Raw genomic sequence first — 14,891 nt, 5'->3', positions numbered from 1 at the left:
GCTTCCAGTATCTTTTTGGCAATACACTCATCAGCGAAGACCTGCCTAGAGGTTTGAAGAATCATGTATCTTTAACCTAAAACTCCCATCTCTATAAATGAATCTTTGCGTATAATTGGGGGAGCCATCATCACAGCAGGGGACGTAGAGTGTTCGGGAACAAAAAACCCCGGGGGGCAGTTTCTGGGACCGGCTGCGCTCCAGCTTGGAAGACCTTACCCATCTTTCTGTCTGCTTGTTGCCAGCGTCGCTGCTGCCCTAGTTCAGCTCTGGGCCGAGCCGATTGTGGCACATGCCCCGGGCTTGGGCACAGCGGGCAGGGCCAGGGGGTTTGTGTGATGGGTGCTCGGACACGGTGGCAGGGCCGGGCTCAGTGCTGAGGTCGGCCGCCGCCCCAGAGGCAGTGTGGTGGCCCGGGCAGGCCGTGGCTGTCACGTGGCCTCGGGCCACAACCTGGCCTTGCGGCTTCCCACGGTGCAGCCTCAGACGAGACCGCGTTTCCCCGGGCTGCTGCCGTGCGGAAGACCAGAGCGGCTCATGCAGAGGCCTCTCGTGAGGGTCGAGCGAGGGGATGTTCCGAAGGTCCCTGGCAGCTGTGGCGAGCGCTGTGCTAGGTGCTGGGGATGCAGCGGGGGCTCAGGAGCGCGTCCTGCCGCGTGCGTCATCCAGCGTAGTGGACAGAGTGTGGTGCGGCTCAGGGCGGGCAGGGCCTGGATCCGTGGCTGTCCCTTCTGCGGTTTCTGAGGGGGAAATCTCGAGGAAGGGCCTCCACCGTGTGGTCTGACACGCGGAGGCTGGGAGAGATGATCTCCTTCTTTCAGAAAAAAAATAGTCACGTGACTGGTGATGTCACCAGTGATTTCTCTTAGATTTACCTTTATAGAGTGGGGCCACGCAAGTTTAAATGATTCCTTTCAGAACCCCAGGAAAATGACTTTTTTTTTTTTTAATTTTTTTTTTCAACGTTTTTTATTTATTTTTGGGACAGAGAGAGACAGAGCATGAACGGGGGAGGGGTAGAGAGAGAGGGAGACACAGAATCGGAAACAGGCTCCAGGCTCTGAGCCATCAGCCCAGAGCCCGACGCGGGGCTCGAACTCCCGGACCGCGAGATCGTGACCTGGCTGACGTCGGACGCTTAACTGACTGCGCCACCCAGGCGCCCCTGGAAAATGACTTTTAAAAGTGTTTTCTAAAGATGTTTATTTACTTATTTTTGAGGGACAGAGAGAGACAGAGCGTGAGCAGGGGAGGGGCAGAGAGAGAAGGAGACACAGAATTCGAAACAGGCTCCAAGCTCCAAAGCAGGCTCCAGGCTCCAGGCTCCGAGCTGCCAGCACAGAGCCCGACGCGGGGCTCGAACCCACGAACTGTGAGATCATGACCTGAGCCGAAGTTGGACGCTCAACCGACTGAGCCACCCAGGCGCCCCAGAAAATGAGGTTTTAAATGATGATTTTTTGACAATGACAGAGAAAACGGCCCCTCAGCGGCCGGGCAGAGCAGCCTGTTAAAACAGGTGACGTTTTCACTGGCTGTGGGAAGGCACCCGGCGTGGATTCAGAGCTGCTGCTGCAGGGCCCTGTGGAGGCACGGCGTGCCCCGGAGGATGGCTTCTGTGAGCCTGTCCTGGCGGGTTCCGCCTGACGGCCGCGGGGCCGGGGAAGGAGGGGGCGGGACGCAGGTCGGAGGAGGCCTGGGTTTCTGGGGCCAGCGTGGTGGGGCAGCACAGCGAGGAGAGCACGGGCCTGGAGCCCGGCAGCCGCGAGTCCCGCTCTCAGCCGCCTCCTTCTCGCAGTGGCCAGGAGGGCGGCCCTTCAGCCTGGCAGGGCCTGCTCCTTGTGTGTGAATGAGGACGTCCTTGCTCTGCTGACCACTTCCCTGCATTGACAGCAGGCTCAGATGAACACGTGGTTGTGCAAGCACTTTGAGTTTTTATTTGTTTTTGAAGTTTATTTGTTCTGAGAGAGAGAGTGCATGAGCAGGGGAGGGGCAGAGAGAGGGAGAGAGAGAATCCCAGCCAGGCTCTGTCCTCTCAGTGTGGAGCCCAGTAAGGAGCTCGAACCCATGAAACCGTGAGATCGTGACCTGAGCCAAAACCAAGAGTCGGACGCTTAGCCGACTGAGTCACCCAGGCGCCCCACGGTTGTGCCAGCACTTTTAAAACGAACTCACCTGGCCGGCTATTTCTTTATTTCATCAGTTTGAGGATGCCAGCTGTGGGCCGTGTGTCACAGGTTTGGCGTGGCCGGTCTAGTCTGCGTGCAGGCTGCCGGGTGCAGTGTTTGCACTGGTATCTTTATGAAAGCTCGGTGAAAGCTGAAGAATTCTAACTAGTAAATCTCAGTACCTACTGTGAAAAACCCTTTTAACACCAGTGTCTGTTCTAGATACTCTTTGAGTTCCCAGTGCTGGGTTCGAGGCCCTGCTGCACCACTTCTAGCTGTGTGATTCCTGGGCGCATTTACGAACTCGTCTGGACCTCGAGTGTCTGCCCTGTCACAATGGGGATTATGAGGCCTGTCTCACGAGGTGATGATGAAGAGTAATGAGATAAACTCCTCACCAGTGCCTCACACCCACACGACTCGTGCCCAACATATGTTAATTGATTTCGAAGTTCCTTCTGGTTTGCGAACGGGTTATCTTAAAGGAAGCAGAGAGCCAGGGGAGTGGAGGTGGGGACTGCTTTAGTTTTCTGTTGCTTTGTAACAAATCACTACCACCTTAGTAGCTTAGAACAACTGAGATTTATGTTCTTGCTGTTTCTGTGGGTCAGGAGTTAGCGTGCGTTAGCTGGGTCCACTGTTCAGGGTCTCCCAGGCTGAAATCCAGGTGTCAGCTGGGGCTTTGTCCTCATCTGGAGGCTGGAGGGAAGGATCTGGGTCAGGGTCCTTCAAGTTGTTCTCATTCCCTTCCTTGTGGTTGCACGACTGGAGTCCCAGCTCTCTTGCTGGCTGTTAACCAGGACCGTTGCCATTTCTTCGAGGCCCTCTGGATTCTTGCCACTGTGGCCTTCTCCATACACCCACTCATGCTTTGAATCTTTTCTCCCAGGAGGGGTGCGGTCCCTTTTAATGGCCTACCTAAATTAGATCAGCCCCTCCCGAGGACAATTTCCCATTGATGAGCTCGAAGCCAAGTGATTTGGGACCTTTATGCAAAATCCCTTCACTTTTGTTATAGAGCATAACCTAATCACCGTATTCACACTTGGGGTGGGGGGAAGATTATGCAGGGCGTACCCACCAGGGTTGGGGATCTCGGGGGTCATCTCAGAATTCTGCCTTCGACAGCTGTTGGACTACAGCTGACCTGGGCGTGGCCTGGAGGAGAGGCCACCATCTTCTCTCACATTCTTAGAGAGGGGATGGGGGGGGGGGGGGGTCATGGTGTATGCTCCCTGGAGTTGACTATCACTGTCTTCCTAAGTACCAGCCTCTGGGTCAGTGGAGGTCTGTGTGACTTACAGGTCTGCGCCGGGAGTGGTGCTGTCTGGATTGATTTCAGGTTTGTAAAGCTGCATTTGACACCCTGGCATGAATTCAACCTGCTATAAAGATGGTGACCAAAGGCGGATACGAAGCATCCAAGTGGCAGTGGTGACTTACTTTGTTTTCGAGAAAAAGCTGCAGTGACGGTGGCTTTGAATTTTCATCGAGAGACGATCTTAATGCCCACTGTCTCACTGGAAAGATGAATTGCCAGAGAGTAATCTGAAACCATGTAAAATATGCAGGATACCCGCTGACGCATGGCTGTGTGTGTGTGTGTTTCTAGATTTCCAGTGGGTTCAAGGAGACGTGTGTGAAGTTCAGCTGATGGTCTACAACCCGATGCCGTTTGAACTCCGAGTTGAAAACATGGTACGTATCACTAACCACTGACCTTTTGGGCTCAACACCAGCTTACCATGAAACTAAGTTTTTAAATTAATGTTTGAGACACACGCCCTATGATATGCGTCTATTTTTATATTTGTTTTGCCAGAGATTATAAGGTTTTTGTGAAGGAAGACCGACCACGTCTTGTCATTTCTGTGTCCTTAGTGCTTGGTGCTCTGTGGTTGAATCCGTGAACAGATAACCTCTGATTTGAACACATACCAAGCGTAGTCGATTGGATGGGAGATTTGAAATAATCATGTTGAAATTTACATGAGAGTGGCACAGGTTACGAAGTGTATATTGTGTCCGCTGCTCAGTATCAGCCTTACTTTATTGCTAGACGATCAAGGCCTGAGGGAAGAGCAGGCTGTGTGGGGTAAGAGTGGAAGTTACTGCACCGCCAATGTGAGGTTTCTCTCTGCTTTGAATTCTGCTTTCCTGTTCCCGTGTTTTGTGGAGGGCATTGAAGGTTCACTCCGTAGCGGTCTCTCCTGGGGCCACTCACCCAATTCCACAGTCCGTGGGAAGGAGATGTGTACTGTCTCTCCAGATTCATCCTGTTTCCGGAGCAGAGCCTCCCACCTGTCACACGGGTTCCGTTTCTCAAGTCTTCTCTGCTTATTATTATGTAGCACTGCTCGGTGCCTCGGGTCACCACCGGCTGCCGTGCGTTGTCACGTAGGCTTTGCGCTGTGTATTGTTATCTAATGCTGCATGTTAGCGTATAGTACTGCTTGGTAATTTTTCAGAGACTTGTGAAGGACGGTTTTGAGATCGTTCATGTTTTCCTTCAGAGTTGAATGACTTACGCTCAGGGTAAGAGGTGGGCTTTTCATGCAGATGTCTTACTGAGTGCTCATGCCACGTATCAGGCCGCGGGCAGGGCCCTTGGGAGACCCGGTCCCTGCCGTGGTCAGTGCTGTGGGTGCACGAGATGCTGCAGGGTCCCCGTGGAGAGTCCAGGAAGGCTTTCCGGAGAGACAAAGGCTTAGCTGAGAATAGAAGGAAGAGTGGGAGTGCACCGGCCCGCTGGTGGCTATTGAAGGTACTGCGCCGGCTCTCCGCGTGAGGCATACATAGGTCTCCAGAATTCATTTGAGCTCTGAGACACTCAGCCCACCGTCAAGCCTACAGCCCTGAGGTCGCTCAGAGAGGAGGCCGGCAGCAGTGAGTACTGTCGTCCTCCTCTTGTGCAAGAAGCTGCCCGCTTTAGGGTTTGCTCTCGCATCAGGCCTCTTAATGGTGACTTTCTGTCTCTTGGCCTGAATCGGGAGATAATTGTTTAGAGAATTTTCCCCAAAGTGCTTCAAGTAGCAGATGCTTGCTGTTCTTTCTGACACACTGATTTTTTTTGTCTTAAAAAGTGGCTTTTATTTTTATCTGGTTTAAAAGTAATATGCGCTTTTTAATAAAAAGGAAGCACAAAGAATAAAATAAAAATTGCCACTAGAAGGTAGCCCAGAGATCGTGGCCAGAGTGAAAAAATAACGAAATATTTCAAGCGTATGAAATGTTACAGGGAGTGTTAGGCCTTCCTAGAATGTCCACCGTCCACGCTTTGCCACGTTTGCTTATCGCTATTTTGAGAAGAAATAAAATGCCGACACGTTTCGCCTGGAGCCACTAGCCATCCTCTGGTTTCTGTGCCTGCTCTCCGGCCCACTGCCTCTGTTCTGCATGGAGATCATTGCGCACTTTTGCTCCAGATCTGGGCCTAGGTGCGCTCCGTGTTGCTGGAGTGTCTGCTTCTGGGGGCTCTCTAGAGACAGAGTGAGGAAAAGCATGCGCGCGTGCACGCAGACATGTGCTTACAGATACACCTGCATGCACACATCTGCTTACACGCGCACACCCCCGCCCATACGCACTTGTGTGCACGATACACGTACAGACTGCGTCAGCCCTGACTTCAGGGTGGTGCCGCTGGCTCTCGCCAGTCTCCACGGGGCCCTGTCCTGCCTTCCTCCTTCCCACGCCTTGTCCTTTCCGTCAGCGTGAGAACTGGGGCCCCGGCACCGTTGTGCTGGCTCAGTGGCTCAGTCCTGTAGCGTGTCTGGGTCTGGTAGGTTCAGGGCCACGTAGACCGCGGCACCGCGGAAGACAAGCCCCAGAAAGGTCCTGGGCCTCTCCTTCGTGCGTGTCCTCGCCTGGGGAGCACTCTTTACCCGTCGTTCATCAGCTCGACTGCCATGCGGTCGATGTTTCTGTTCTCTTAGTTAATGGTGTTTTTGTATTTTATTTTCTAATATTTTTTGTTTGTTGCTGGATTATAGAAATACCTTTGCTTTTTTTCACGCTGACTTTGTGCCTTTGCTAAACGCACTTGTCAGTTCAAGGTTCCTTGTGGTTTCCACAGGGCTTTTTATGTTTATAGTTTTGGTTTTTGCGAGTAAACTGTTTGCGTGCCTTTAGTTTCTTTTTCTTGCCTCTTGCACTGGGTAGGACCTCTGTTACAGCGCCGAGGAGAAGTGCTGAGCACTGACATCCCTGTGCTGTTGACGGTTGTGGGCGGCTCCCCGAAGCCGAGGAATCTGTCTTGTTCCCTGTGGAGCACAGCCTGGCACATGGTGACATGACTTGATCATTCAGTGAGGGATGTCGATGGATGATCGTATTTCCATCCTTTGTTTTTTTTCTCTGTGTTCACATATTTTATTTTTTTCCATTACGTTTACATTCCAACTTGGTAAAACAACGGAGAGCAGGGCTAACATCGAGATGGAATTGTTCAGGCACCCACAGTGCTGCCCGTTTCCAGGTTGTTTGTGTCACATGCACGTCGAGACCAAGCCTGCGGCTCTCTGTGGACCTTCATGCAGGCCAGGCATTGCCGTCCTCCTCCCGGTGGCCTGGGCCTGTGGGCGGGCGGGCGCCCTGCGTCTGGGGGGACCCGTGAGGCAGCGGTGCTTTGTGCTGTGTCCCACGTTGCTATTGCTTGTTTTAGGGGCTCCTCACCAGCGGCGTGGACTTCGAGTCTCTCCCCGCGGCGCTCTCCCTTCCGGCGGAGTCTGGTCTTTACCCAGTGACTCTCGTTGGGGTCCCACAGACGACTGGAATGATTACTGTGAACGGTAAGGAGACTTGCTTTCTGAGTTCAGCTCCAGCAGGGCTGCCGAACCCCCTGTCCTGCCCCACGGAGGCCCGTCACTGGTCCCTGGTGTCGGTCCGAGTCCAGGGGTGATGGCCAGATCACGATGCCTGGGGCTGCGACATGGAGAGGAACGGTTTTGAGTGCCCGGGATGCAGTCGGCCCTCAGCGCTGTTACAGCGGGATGGGTCCGACTCCGTGTCTGGCCTCTTCGCCCTCCTGTCACCGTTCTGTGTGGCCCATCTCCTCCGGTGGGTCTGCAGACGTGCCTGTGGGCTCCCCTCCGCCATCGGGCCCTCCTGCCACACCTCATCAAGGGTCCGTGTAGACACGCAGAGTCCACTGTCCCCCTCTCTGTTGGTGTTGTGACCTGCCGTGTGCGGGGGTTGTCCCTGGCTGACCCAGTTTGGTCTGCTGTTGCTGCTCGGCCCACCCGCCCTCGTGGGCATCCTCCTCCAGCTTCTGTCAGACACCCCTTCTGCTCCCCTTCACACTCAGTGCCCTGCAGATGCTGCTTCTACACGACCCTCCGTGGTATTCCTCAGGGCCAGGCTCTGTCCTTCCCTCCTCCCTTCCCCCATCTGCCCTCTTCCCCCCCGCCCCCATCGGGCTACCTCTAGGCAGTCTCTGTCCTCTCAGTGACTTCTCTGGCTTCAGGGCTCATCCATATGCTGCTGATTCCCAGGCCGTGGCTCCATCCGGACCCCTTTCCTGAACCTGCATAGCCAACCACTGACCGGCTGGCACCTTGGTTGCCCCATCTCGGTGAGGGCGTCACCATCCTGCTGGGTGCCCGAAGCGCGTCCTCGGATGCTGCCTTGCCCCCTGCCGCCTCTCACCAGCCCCACCCCTGCCCCTGCCCTACTGACGGGAACCTCAGTGCTCCTGTCTGCCTCTGCAGGCCCTCAGAGACAGAAGGAGACCTTCTTACAGGGTTTGTCACAAAAGCAACGGATGGGCTCGTCTTTCTCTGTCAAGTCTTGGTGGCTGGTGAGCCCGCTTCCCACACTGCTGTCAAGTGGCCTTTCCGCAGTGCCCATCTGCCCGTGTCATCTCTTAACCACGAGTCTTAGCACCTTCCCCATACCTGCCCCATCCGGGCTGGACTCCGTAACGTGGCTTCGGCGCTCCCCCGTGTGATCCGGGCCCGTGGCGCCTCGTGCCCCTCCCCTCCCCCCGAGTTACGCGTCCCTCCCATAGGCTTTCTGAGCCTCTGCCTGTGCTTTTCCTTCTGCTGCTGCTTCCGGACTTGCCTGGCCCTGTGCCTTGCTCCGTTCTTGGCTCACATTTCCTCTGCCCTTGGGGATTGTGCTCAGCTTCTCCGTGCTGGGTCAGGTGCGCCGCCAGGCGCTCCTACCGCACCCGCGTGTGTCCCTCCAGGCCAGTGGTTGCAACTGCTCACTGGGCTCGTCCGTCTTGCTGGTCCCTGGCACGCGGTGGGTCTTCAGTAGATACTTAGTGACTGAAATGGGGACAGTTCTGGGGAAGGGCGATGTCTGCGGGGGGTGAGGTGGGTTAGGATATGTGGCAGCAAGTGCCGGGAGGGGCCGAGCGCGTGAGTGGCCGAACGTGGGGGAGAAGGCCCAGAAGGGGCGCGTGGGCCGAGAAGGGCTTTCTTTCTCCTACTGAGGGACCCTGAGCTTTGAAGGCCTAAGGGGAATTATGCGAGTGGATGGGGTGGGGAGTAGGGGGCTTCCAGGCAGAAAGAACAAGTGGTCCAGAGACCTGTGTGTGTTGGGGAACCAGGGACGGCTTCGAGGACCTGGCCCAAAGCAAAAGGGTGACGAGGCCGTGAAGGGAGGGAGACAGAGGACAGACCTGGAAGGGCCTTGTAAATCATGCCACGGGATGCTGGTTTTCTCCCGCGGGCCGCATTCGATTCGAGGAGAGATACAGCCAGGCGGGCAGTCCGGAGGGACCCCAGGCTGCTGCGTGCAATGTGGGCTGGAGATGGGCAGGAGGCAGGGAGACCGACTGTGAAGTTGTTGGCATAATCCAGGGATGAAATGACAAAGGTAGGGCCGCAGCCGTGACCGGGGAGTGGAGCGAGGGAGACGGATGGCAGAGGAAATAATTAGGACTGACGGGCTAACCAATAACCGATAACCGGTGGACGAGGACTCAGAGCCCTGGTAGCACAGCTCTTATTGGTACAGACTGGTTGGTGTTCATTTTTGGCGCACCTGCTGTGCAAAGTGGGAAGGGCTGACTGTGTATTCTCAGAAATATGATTAGACATGGCAGGATTGGTCATCAGGTTTTGAATTTCTTTGTAGTCATTTTCAGCAACAGGTAAGAAAGGGAAAATGACTGATTTTAATGAAGAAGTGGAAAACAAAGTTTGCTTAGGCAAAACCACATTGTATTGGGTCTTATTTATTTATTTATTTTTAAAATGTTTTAATGTTTATTTTTTGAGAGAGAGAGAGAGAGAGAGAGAGAGAGAGACAGAGCGTGAGCAGGGGAGGGGCAGAGAGAGAGAGGGAGACACAGAATCCGAAGCAGGCTCCAGGCTCTGAGCTGTCAGCACAGAGCCCGACGCGGGGCTTGAACTCACAAGCTGTGAGATCATGACCTGAGCCGAAGTCAGCCACTTAACTGACGGAGCCACCCAGGCGCCCCTATATCGGGTTTTATAGAAAGAAGGATATGCAGGGGCGTTACACCAGATGTGGGTTTCTGGGGAGGAAAATGTTCGCAGGCTAAATGAAAGAAGGCTTTTAAGTGACCTATTTCCAAAGGAAGGAAGTGTGGGTGCCGTGATGGGTAACTTTGAGTCGCCAGAGCAGTTTAACGCTGGCAGAAGGTGAAGGACACGGCTATCGGGCCAACAGCTGTCTTCTCTGATCAGTATCCATTCCGTTAATGTGAAGGCACAGAGCATTTAGCCCGTGGGCATGGTTTAATTTTGTTATACGGTGAATATTGTTTATAATAATTCTCTCTCGAAATTTCAAAAGCCATTTTAAAGCTTTCTTAAGTAATTTCAAGTGCTTGTCTAAGCAGTGGAGTTTTTTTTGTTGTTTTTGGCATGAGAAACTCGCTAATCTTAGATTACGGTGTTTGCACACATCCAGCAGGCTTGTCATATCGTGTAGCAGTCATAGTCACCATAGTTGGCTCTTGAACTTCGATCTGTCCCCGGAAGATGTCGGATCATTTTCCAGATACTTACTCAGTCACGTTATGTCCTGCAAAGGAACGCTAGCTATCACTGTCTTAGAGACGGGCAGATTTGAAAAGCAGATCGTGAGAGCGGTGAGACCTGGTCTTAAGTTGACTCAGTTGACAAAGACCCACATGTGCTTTCGCCGCGACCCAGTCGGCCCCGTGGGTAGGAATGCGGGGACTGTCACCCCTCTGCGTGCGTCACCCAGGGTTTCAGGCTGAGCTGCGGGTGGGACCGGCAGGGTGAGGGCTGACCGGACACAGGTCTGGGGCGGGGGGCCGTGCTCCTCCCTGCTGGAGTCCGCCTTTAGGCGTGGGCCCGAGGCTGGAGGCCTGTCCAGGGGCTGTGAAGCTCTTCCTTTCGCTTCCCAGGTTACCATACCACGGTCTTCGGCGTCTTCAGTGACTGTCTGCTGGACAGCCTCCCGGGAGTGAAGACCAGTGGCTCCACGGTGGAGGTCATTCCCGCCCTGCCCAGGCTGCAGATCAGCACCTCACTGCCCAGGTAGGGCGCAGGCATCTGCCTTCTGACAAGAAAGCATGCACAGAGTAGTTGGGAGGAGACGTTTCTTTTCTTCTTTTTTCTTAGATTTCTTTAGTGTTTATTTATTTTTGAGAGAGAGAGAGAGAGAGAGTGAGAGAGAGAGCCAGCACATGAACGAGGGAGGGGCAGAGAGAGAGAGGGAGACACAGAATCTGAAGCAGGCCCCAGGCTCTGAGCTGTCAGCACAGAGCCTGACGCGGGGCTCGAACCTGCAAACAGTGATATCATGACCTGAGCAGAAGTCAGATGCTCAACCCACTGAGCCACCCAGGTGCCTCTGTAGTAGACATTTTTAATAGTACCAAGAATCTGAGTTAATATATGATTCTTAGGATCAAAATAATGGGTTGGGGAGCGTGGATGGCTCTGTTGGTTGAGCGTTCGACTTCGGCTCAGGTCACGATCTCACTGTCCGTGAGTTCAAGCCCCGCGTCGGGCTCTGTGCTGACAGCTCAGAGCCTAGAGCCTGTTTTGGATTCTGTGTCTCCCTCTCTCTTTGACCCTCCCCCTTTCCTGCTCTGTCTCTCTCTGTCTCAAAAAAATAAATAAACGTTAAAAAAAAATATGGGTGAAGGGTTTCTTCAAGGTAACCAGTAGGCAATATACTTTGCTTAAAGTGAAGCACAACACGGTTGAAATGTTTCTTACCACGAACGGAACAAAATGTGAAATTAGCCTTTGTAATCTTTTTTTTTGTGTGTTAAAGACAGTTAACTTTTACCTTATAAAAAGTAGAAAAGTAGCCTTGTAGGAAGGCATGAAGGAAAAAGGGAAATATATCTCCGAAGTCCCAGAGACAGTTACTGTGAATGCTTTCTGGTTTTTCTTTCCATCGCTTATCTACCTTCTTTTTGTAAATGTATGTTTGAATATTGAGATGATGTCACATTATGTGAGTATCATTTATTATTTTTTGCATAGCCATATAACATATGCTAAAAAACTTCTATTTTAATTGCTTCAAAATGTACATCATAAAGATACTCAGTTTGGATAATGGAAATATTTTAAAACAGGTTGGTTGTCAGTGACAGTTCTATTACTCAGTAAATTTGCTAAAATGATTGGATTATATACTCAAAACAAGTGAATTTCATTGTATGTAACACCTCAGTTAAAAAAAATGAATTTTGTTGGTTTTAGCATGGAGCGCATGATTTCAGATGACTATTCTTTAAATGAGTGTTGCTTCTGATTAATCTAACATCAGTATCCTTGTGACTGAGTTAACACATTCACTCCCACACGTTTTTTTGATGCCTGCCATGTGATCTGGGCCTAGTCTATAGGACTAGCAAGTAATCAGAAATGCCCTCGACCTGGGCCTTGCCTGTTGTAGGAGCTCATGTCCGGAGGGGAGCCAGACTCACCGTAGTCAAGTTTGCTAAGTGCTCCTTAACCTGAAGACTCCCGTCCGCGGTTCAGGAAGGCATCATATCACAGATGTGATGTTTAAATTGGGCCTTACAAGATTCACACAAGTTGGCCAGATGATCAAGCAAGGAAAAAATATGCTCAGAAAAGGGGACATGTCCGACTGCCATCCTCTTCCTGCCACGGCTCACCCAGGACTCAGCCCCTTTCTGGCCCCGGCTCTGTCACATGGAACCCTGTACTCAGGGACAGTCGGCACCGGTGTCGGCCAGGCCCTGTGGCCTGGCTAAGGTTCTGCTTTCTCCCACCTTCTTCTTCTATGGTCCCAGAGGGGCTGGTATCCTCTCTGTTTGAGAGGCGAAGTAAGTAGTCTCGCTGTGTTTTAGTTTTTCTGTATACGTCCTCTGCAATTTCAAGTTGACTACAGACAGCTTTTGCACTTAAGAAGGACTGCAGATTAAAATCTGGAAAGAAGTGGTTTATAGTGAGGATAGGACTCATCTCCCTTCCTTGACGGAGAAAGTTTATTTCTTGACTCATGAGTAACTTTAAAGGTGTAAAATGTGAAGTAATTCACCTTGATTCATTATGCTATTATTTTCTGCAAATGTGGTTTGGATATAGAAGCTCCTCTCTCAGAGCCTGGGGCAGGAGGCCCCCAGGAAGGGCAGGGCTGGCTCGGTATGCCCAACTTGTTTAAACCCCGTCTCCTCCCTTGGATGCCAGAGGGGTGAGACCAGCACTGTCCGGCACATTCCTTGCCATCTTTTTTTGGAGCAGTGTGGGGATATGAAGCTGTCTTGTGGCATGTAGAATGGGACTTGGGTCTGACCCTGGTCCTTTGTTCTGTGGCCGGGAGCAGAGTTAGAAAGACCTGGCCGGTGGGAGGCTGTTGGGCACTTGCTGGGTGGGGGTGGTGTGGCCCGGAGTCTTTGTCCACTTCTGGGTCAGTTCAGTATATGGTGTAGACTCATGGGCTTTCTGGGGAGATCCTTCAGGTGTAAGGAGGAAGAGAGTGGGGGGCCACGTGGGCTCTTGGGACCCCAGGAAAGAAGGTTCACCCTTTCCTCCAGTGACCACCCCCTTTCTTTTGTGGCCAGTCTTCTCCAGAGCATTGTATGTGCTTTTGAACCTGAGGTTGTGGTGCAGCCTTTAGGCTGCGTGCTGACCTGCACTCCCATGAGGCCTGGGCCTCAACCTGGCCACACAGAGGATGCCATGTGGCCCGAGGACGCCGCCCAGCTGCCCTGTGTCCGCTTAGGCACTTGCAGGGATTGGTTGTCGTTTGTACCTGTGACGTGGAGTCTCTTGTACGTACTCGCCACTCTAGTCCCCATGGTATCCGTCAGAACAGTCCTGGTTTCTTCTTCAGTCTGTGGGTTTTCCTAAGACAATTGTGAGCATGAGATTTAAAAATTTCTTTTTAGAGAGTGACGGTTCACAGATCATTTGAATTAATTCACTGTGTCTCGTAGGCCTCACCATAATCCAGTAGTTAAGTATTTTTATGCTACACGTGTGCACGCATGCACGCGCGCGCGCGCGCGCGCGCGCACACACACACACACACACACACACACACACACACACGGCGCTGAGGCCGAGTGGAAACCCCGGATGCGTCTGCGTGTGGATGGCCCTCCACATGTGGCGCTCACCCTCCCCTCTTGAGAGCTCAGATTGAGTTCCATGTTGAAAGCCGGGCTTCGCCACTTCCTGCTTCTGGAACGTGTTCGTGTTAAGTCCGGGGATGTGAATATTCTGAGATGCCGTTGTTTTTCTTTACTTTGAGTCTTTCTTTTAAAAAATCCCTGTAATTCTTACTGCTATTTCAGATCTGCCCATTCCTTGCAACCCTCCTCTGGTGATGAAATCTCTACTAATGTGTCCGTCCAGCTTTACAACGGGGAGGCTCAGCAACTCGTCATCCAATTGGAAAATATTGGGACGGAGCCACTGGAGACACTGGAAGTCACCTCCAGACTTCTCACCACCAAAGGTGGGTTCGACCCCAGAAATGTTTGTCTTGTCTTTTTGCCAAAGAGACACTTTGAATAACCGGTGCTCAGAAACCGTAAAAGCTTCTTACTCTTTTAATTTGCTGCCGTCGTGAAATGGGTGTGTGAAGGGCACACAGAGGAATGAAGACTGCTCCTTCGTCCCTGGTGCTCTTCACATGTACCAGATCCTCAGGAAGGACGCTCTTGAATGGATGGAGAGAAACGTTAGCGGCTCAGATGTGGTGCCACTGGGATTCATCCGCCCAGCCCCAGGTTTTCCGTGGGTTCAGGCGTAGAGCCCGTGCGCTCCCTCTTGAAGGCAGGCGTTCCGTTTCCTGTCCCAGGACACATGAGGTGGGCGGGGCGGGTCACAAGACCTGTGTTGAGAGTTTGGCTTCTCTGTTTACTAGCTATTTGTCCCTTACACGCCTCACTTCCTTCCCGGGTAGGTAGGGGAGGTGGCCCCTGCCACGTGAGGTTCTGAGAGGTAAGCAAGTAGCGTGTGGTGGCGTACTGAGTATATTACAGGTTATGAGTGGCACTGATCAAGGCGGAGGGTGTTGTATAGGAGGGAGGCAAGGGCAAAGAAAAGCCGGTCATTTACTGAAGTCAGAGAAATCATATGGGCCAGTGAGAGCGAAGACAACAGAGGGAAAATGTGGGGTGTGCACGTGCGGTTGATGTAGGGGTGAGGCGAGCCAGGTGCACGGCGGGAGCTTGAGTTTCCGGATGTGCCATCCACATACTACTCCCCCGCAGAGGGCTCCCTCCGCAGGCTCATGACACTGTAATGGGAAAACTCAAGTGAAGTAAGTGTTTATTAGAGGTAG

General features: G+C 52.6%; 1 protein-coding gene across 3 annotated transcripts in view; it reads left to right on the top strand.

Annotated features, from left to right (window-relative positions):
* Positions 1 to 14,891, top strand: part of TRAPPC9 (trafficking protein particle complex subunit 9) — a 568,190-nt gene that overhangs the window by 127,659 nt on the left and 425,640 nt on the right. For all 3 annotated transcript variants that reach the window (XM_047842486.1, XM_047842485.1, XM_047842487.1), the window contains 4 exons: positions 3,781 to 3,866; positions 6,832 to 6,958; positions 10,516 to 10,648; positions 13,897 to 14,060. In XM_047842486.1, the coding sequence (XP_047698442.1) occupies positions 3,781 to 3,866; positions 6,832 to 6,958; positions 10,516 to 10,648; positions 13,897 to 14,060 (510 nt within the window). The remainder of the gene's footprint in view (positions 1 to 3,780; positions 3,867 to 6,831; positions 6,959 to 10,515; positions 10,649 to 13,896; positions 14,061 to 14,891) is intronic.

The sequence above is a fragment of the Prionailurus viverrinus genome, chromosome F2 (assembly GCF_022837055.1).
Source record: "Prionailurus viverrinus isolate Anna chromosome F2, UM_Priviv_1.0, whole genome shotgun sequence".
Taxonomy (NCBI): domain Eukaryota; kingdom Metazoa; phylum Chordata; class Mammalia; order Carnivora; family Felidae; genus Prionailurus; species Prionailurus viverrinus.
This window is presented reverse-complemented; position numbering and strand designations above follow the sequence as displayed.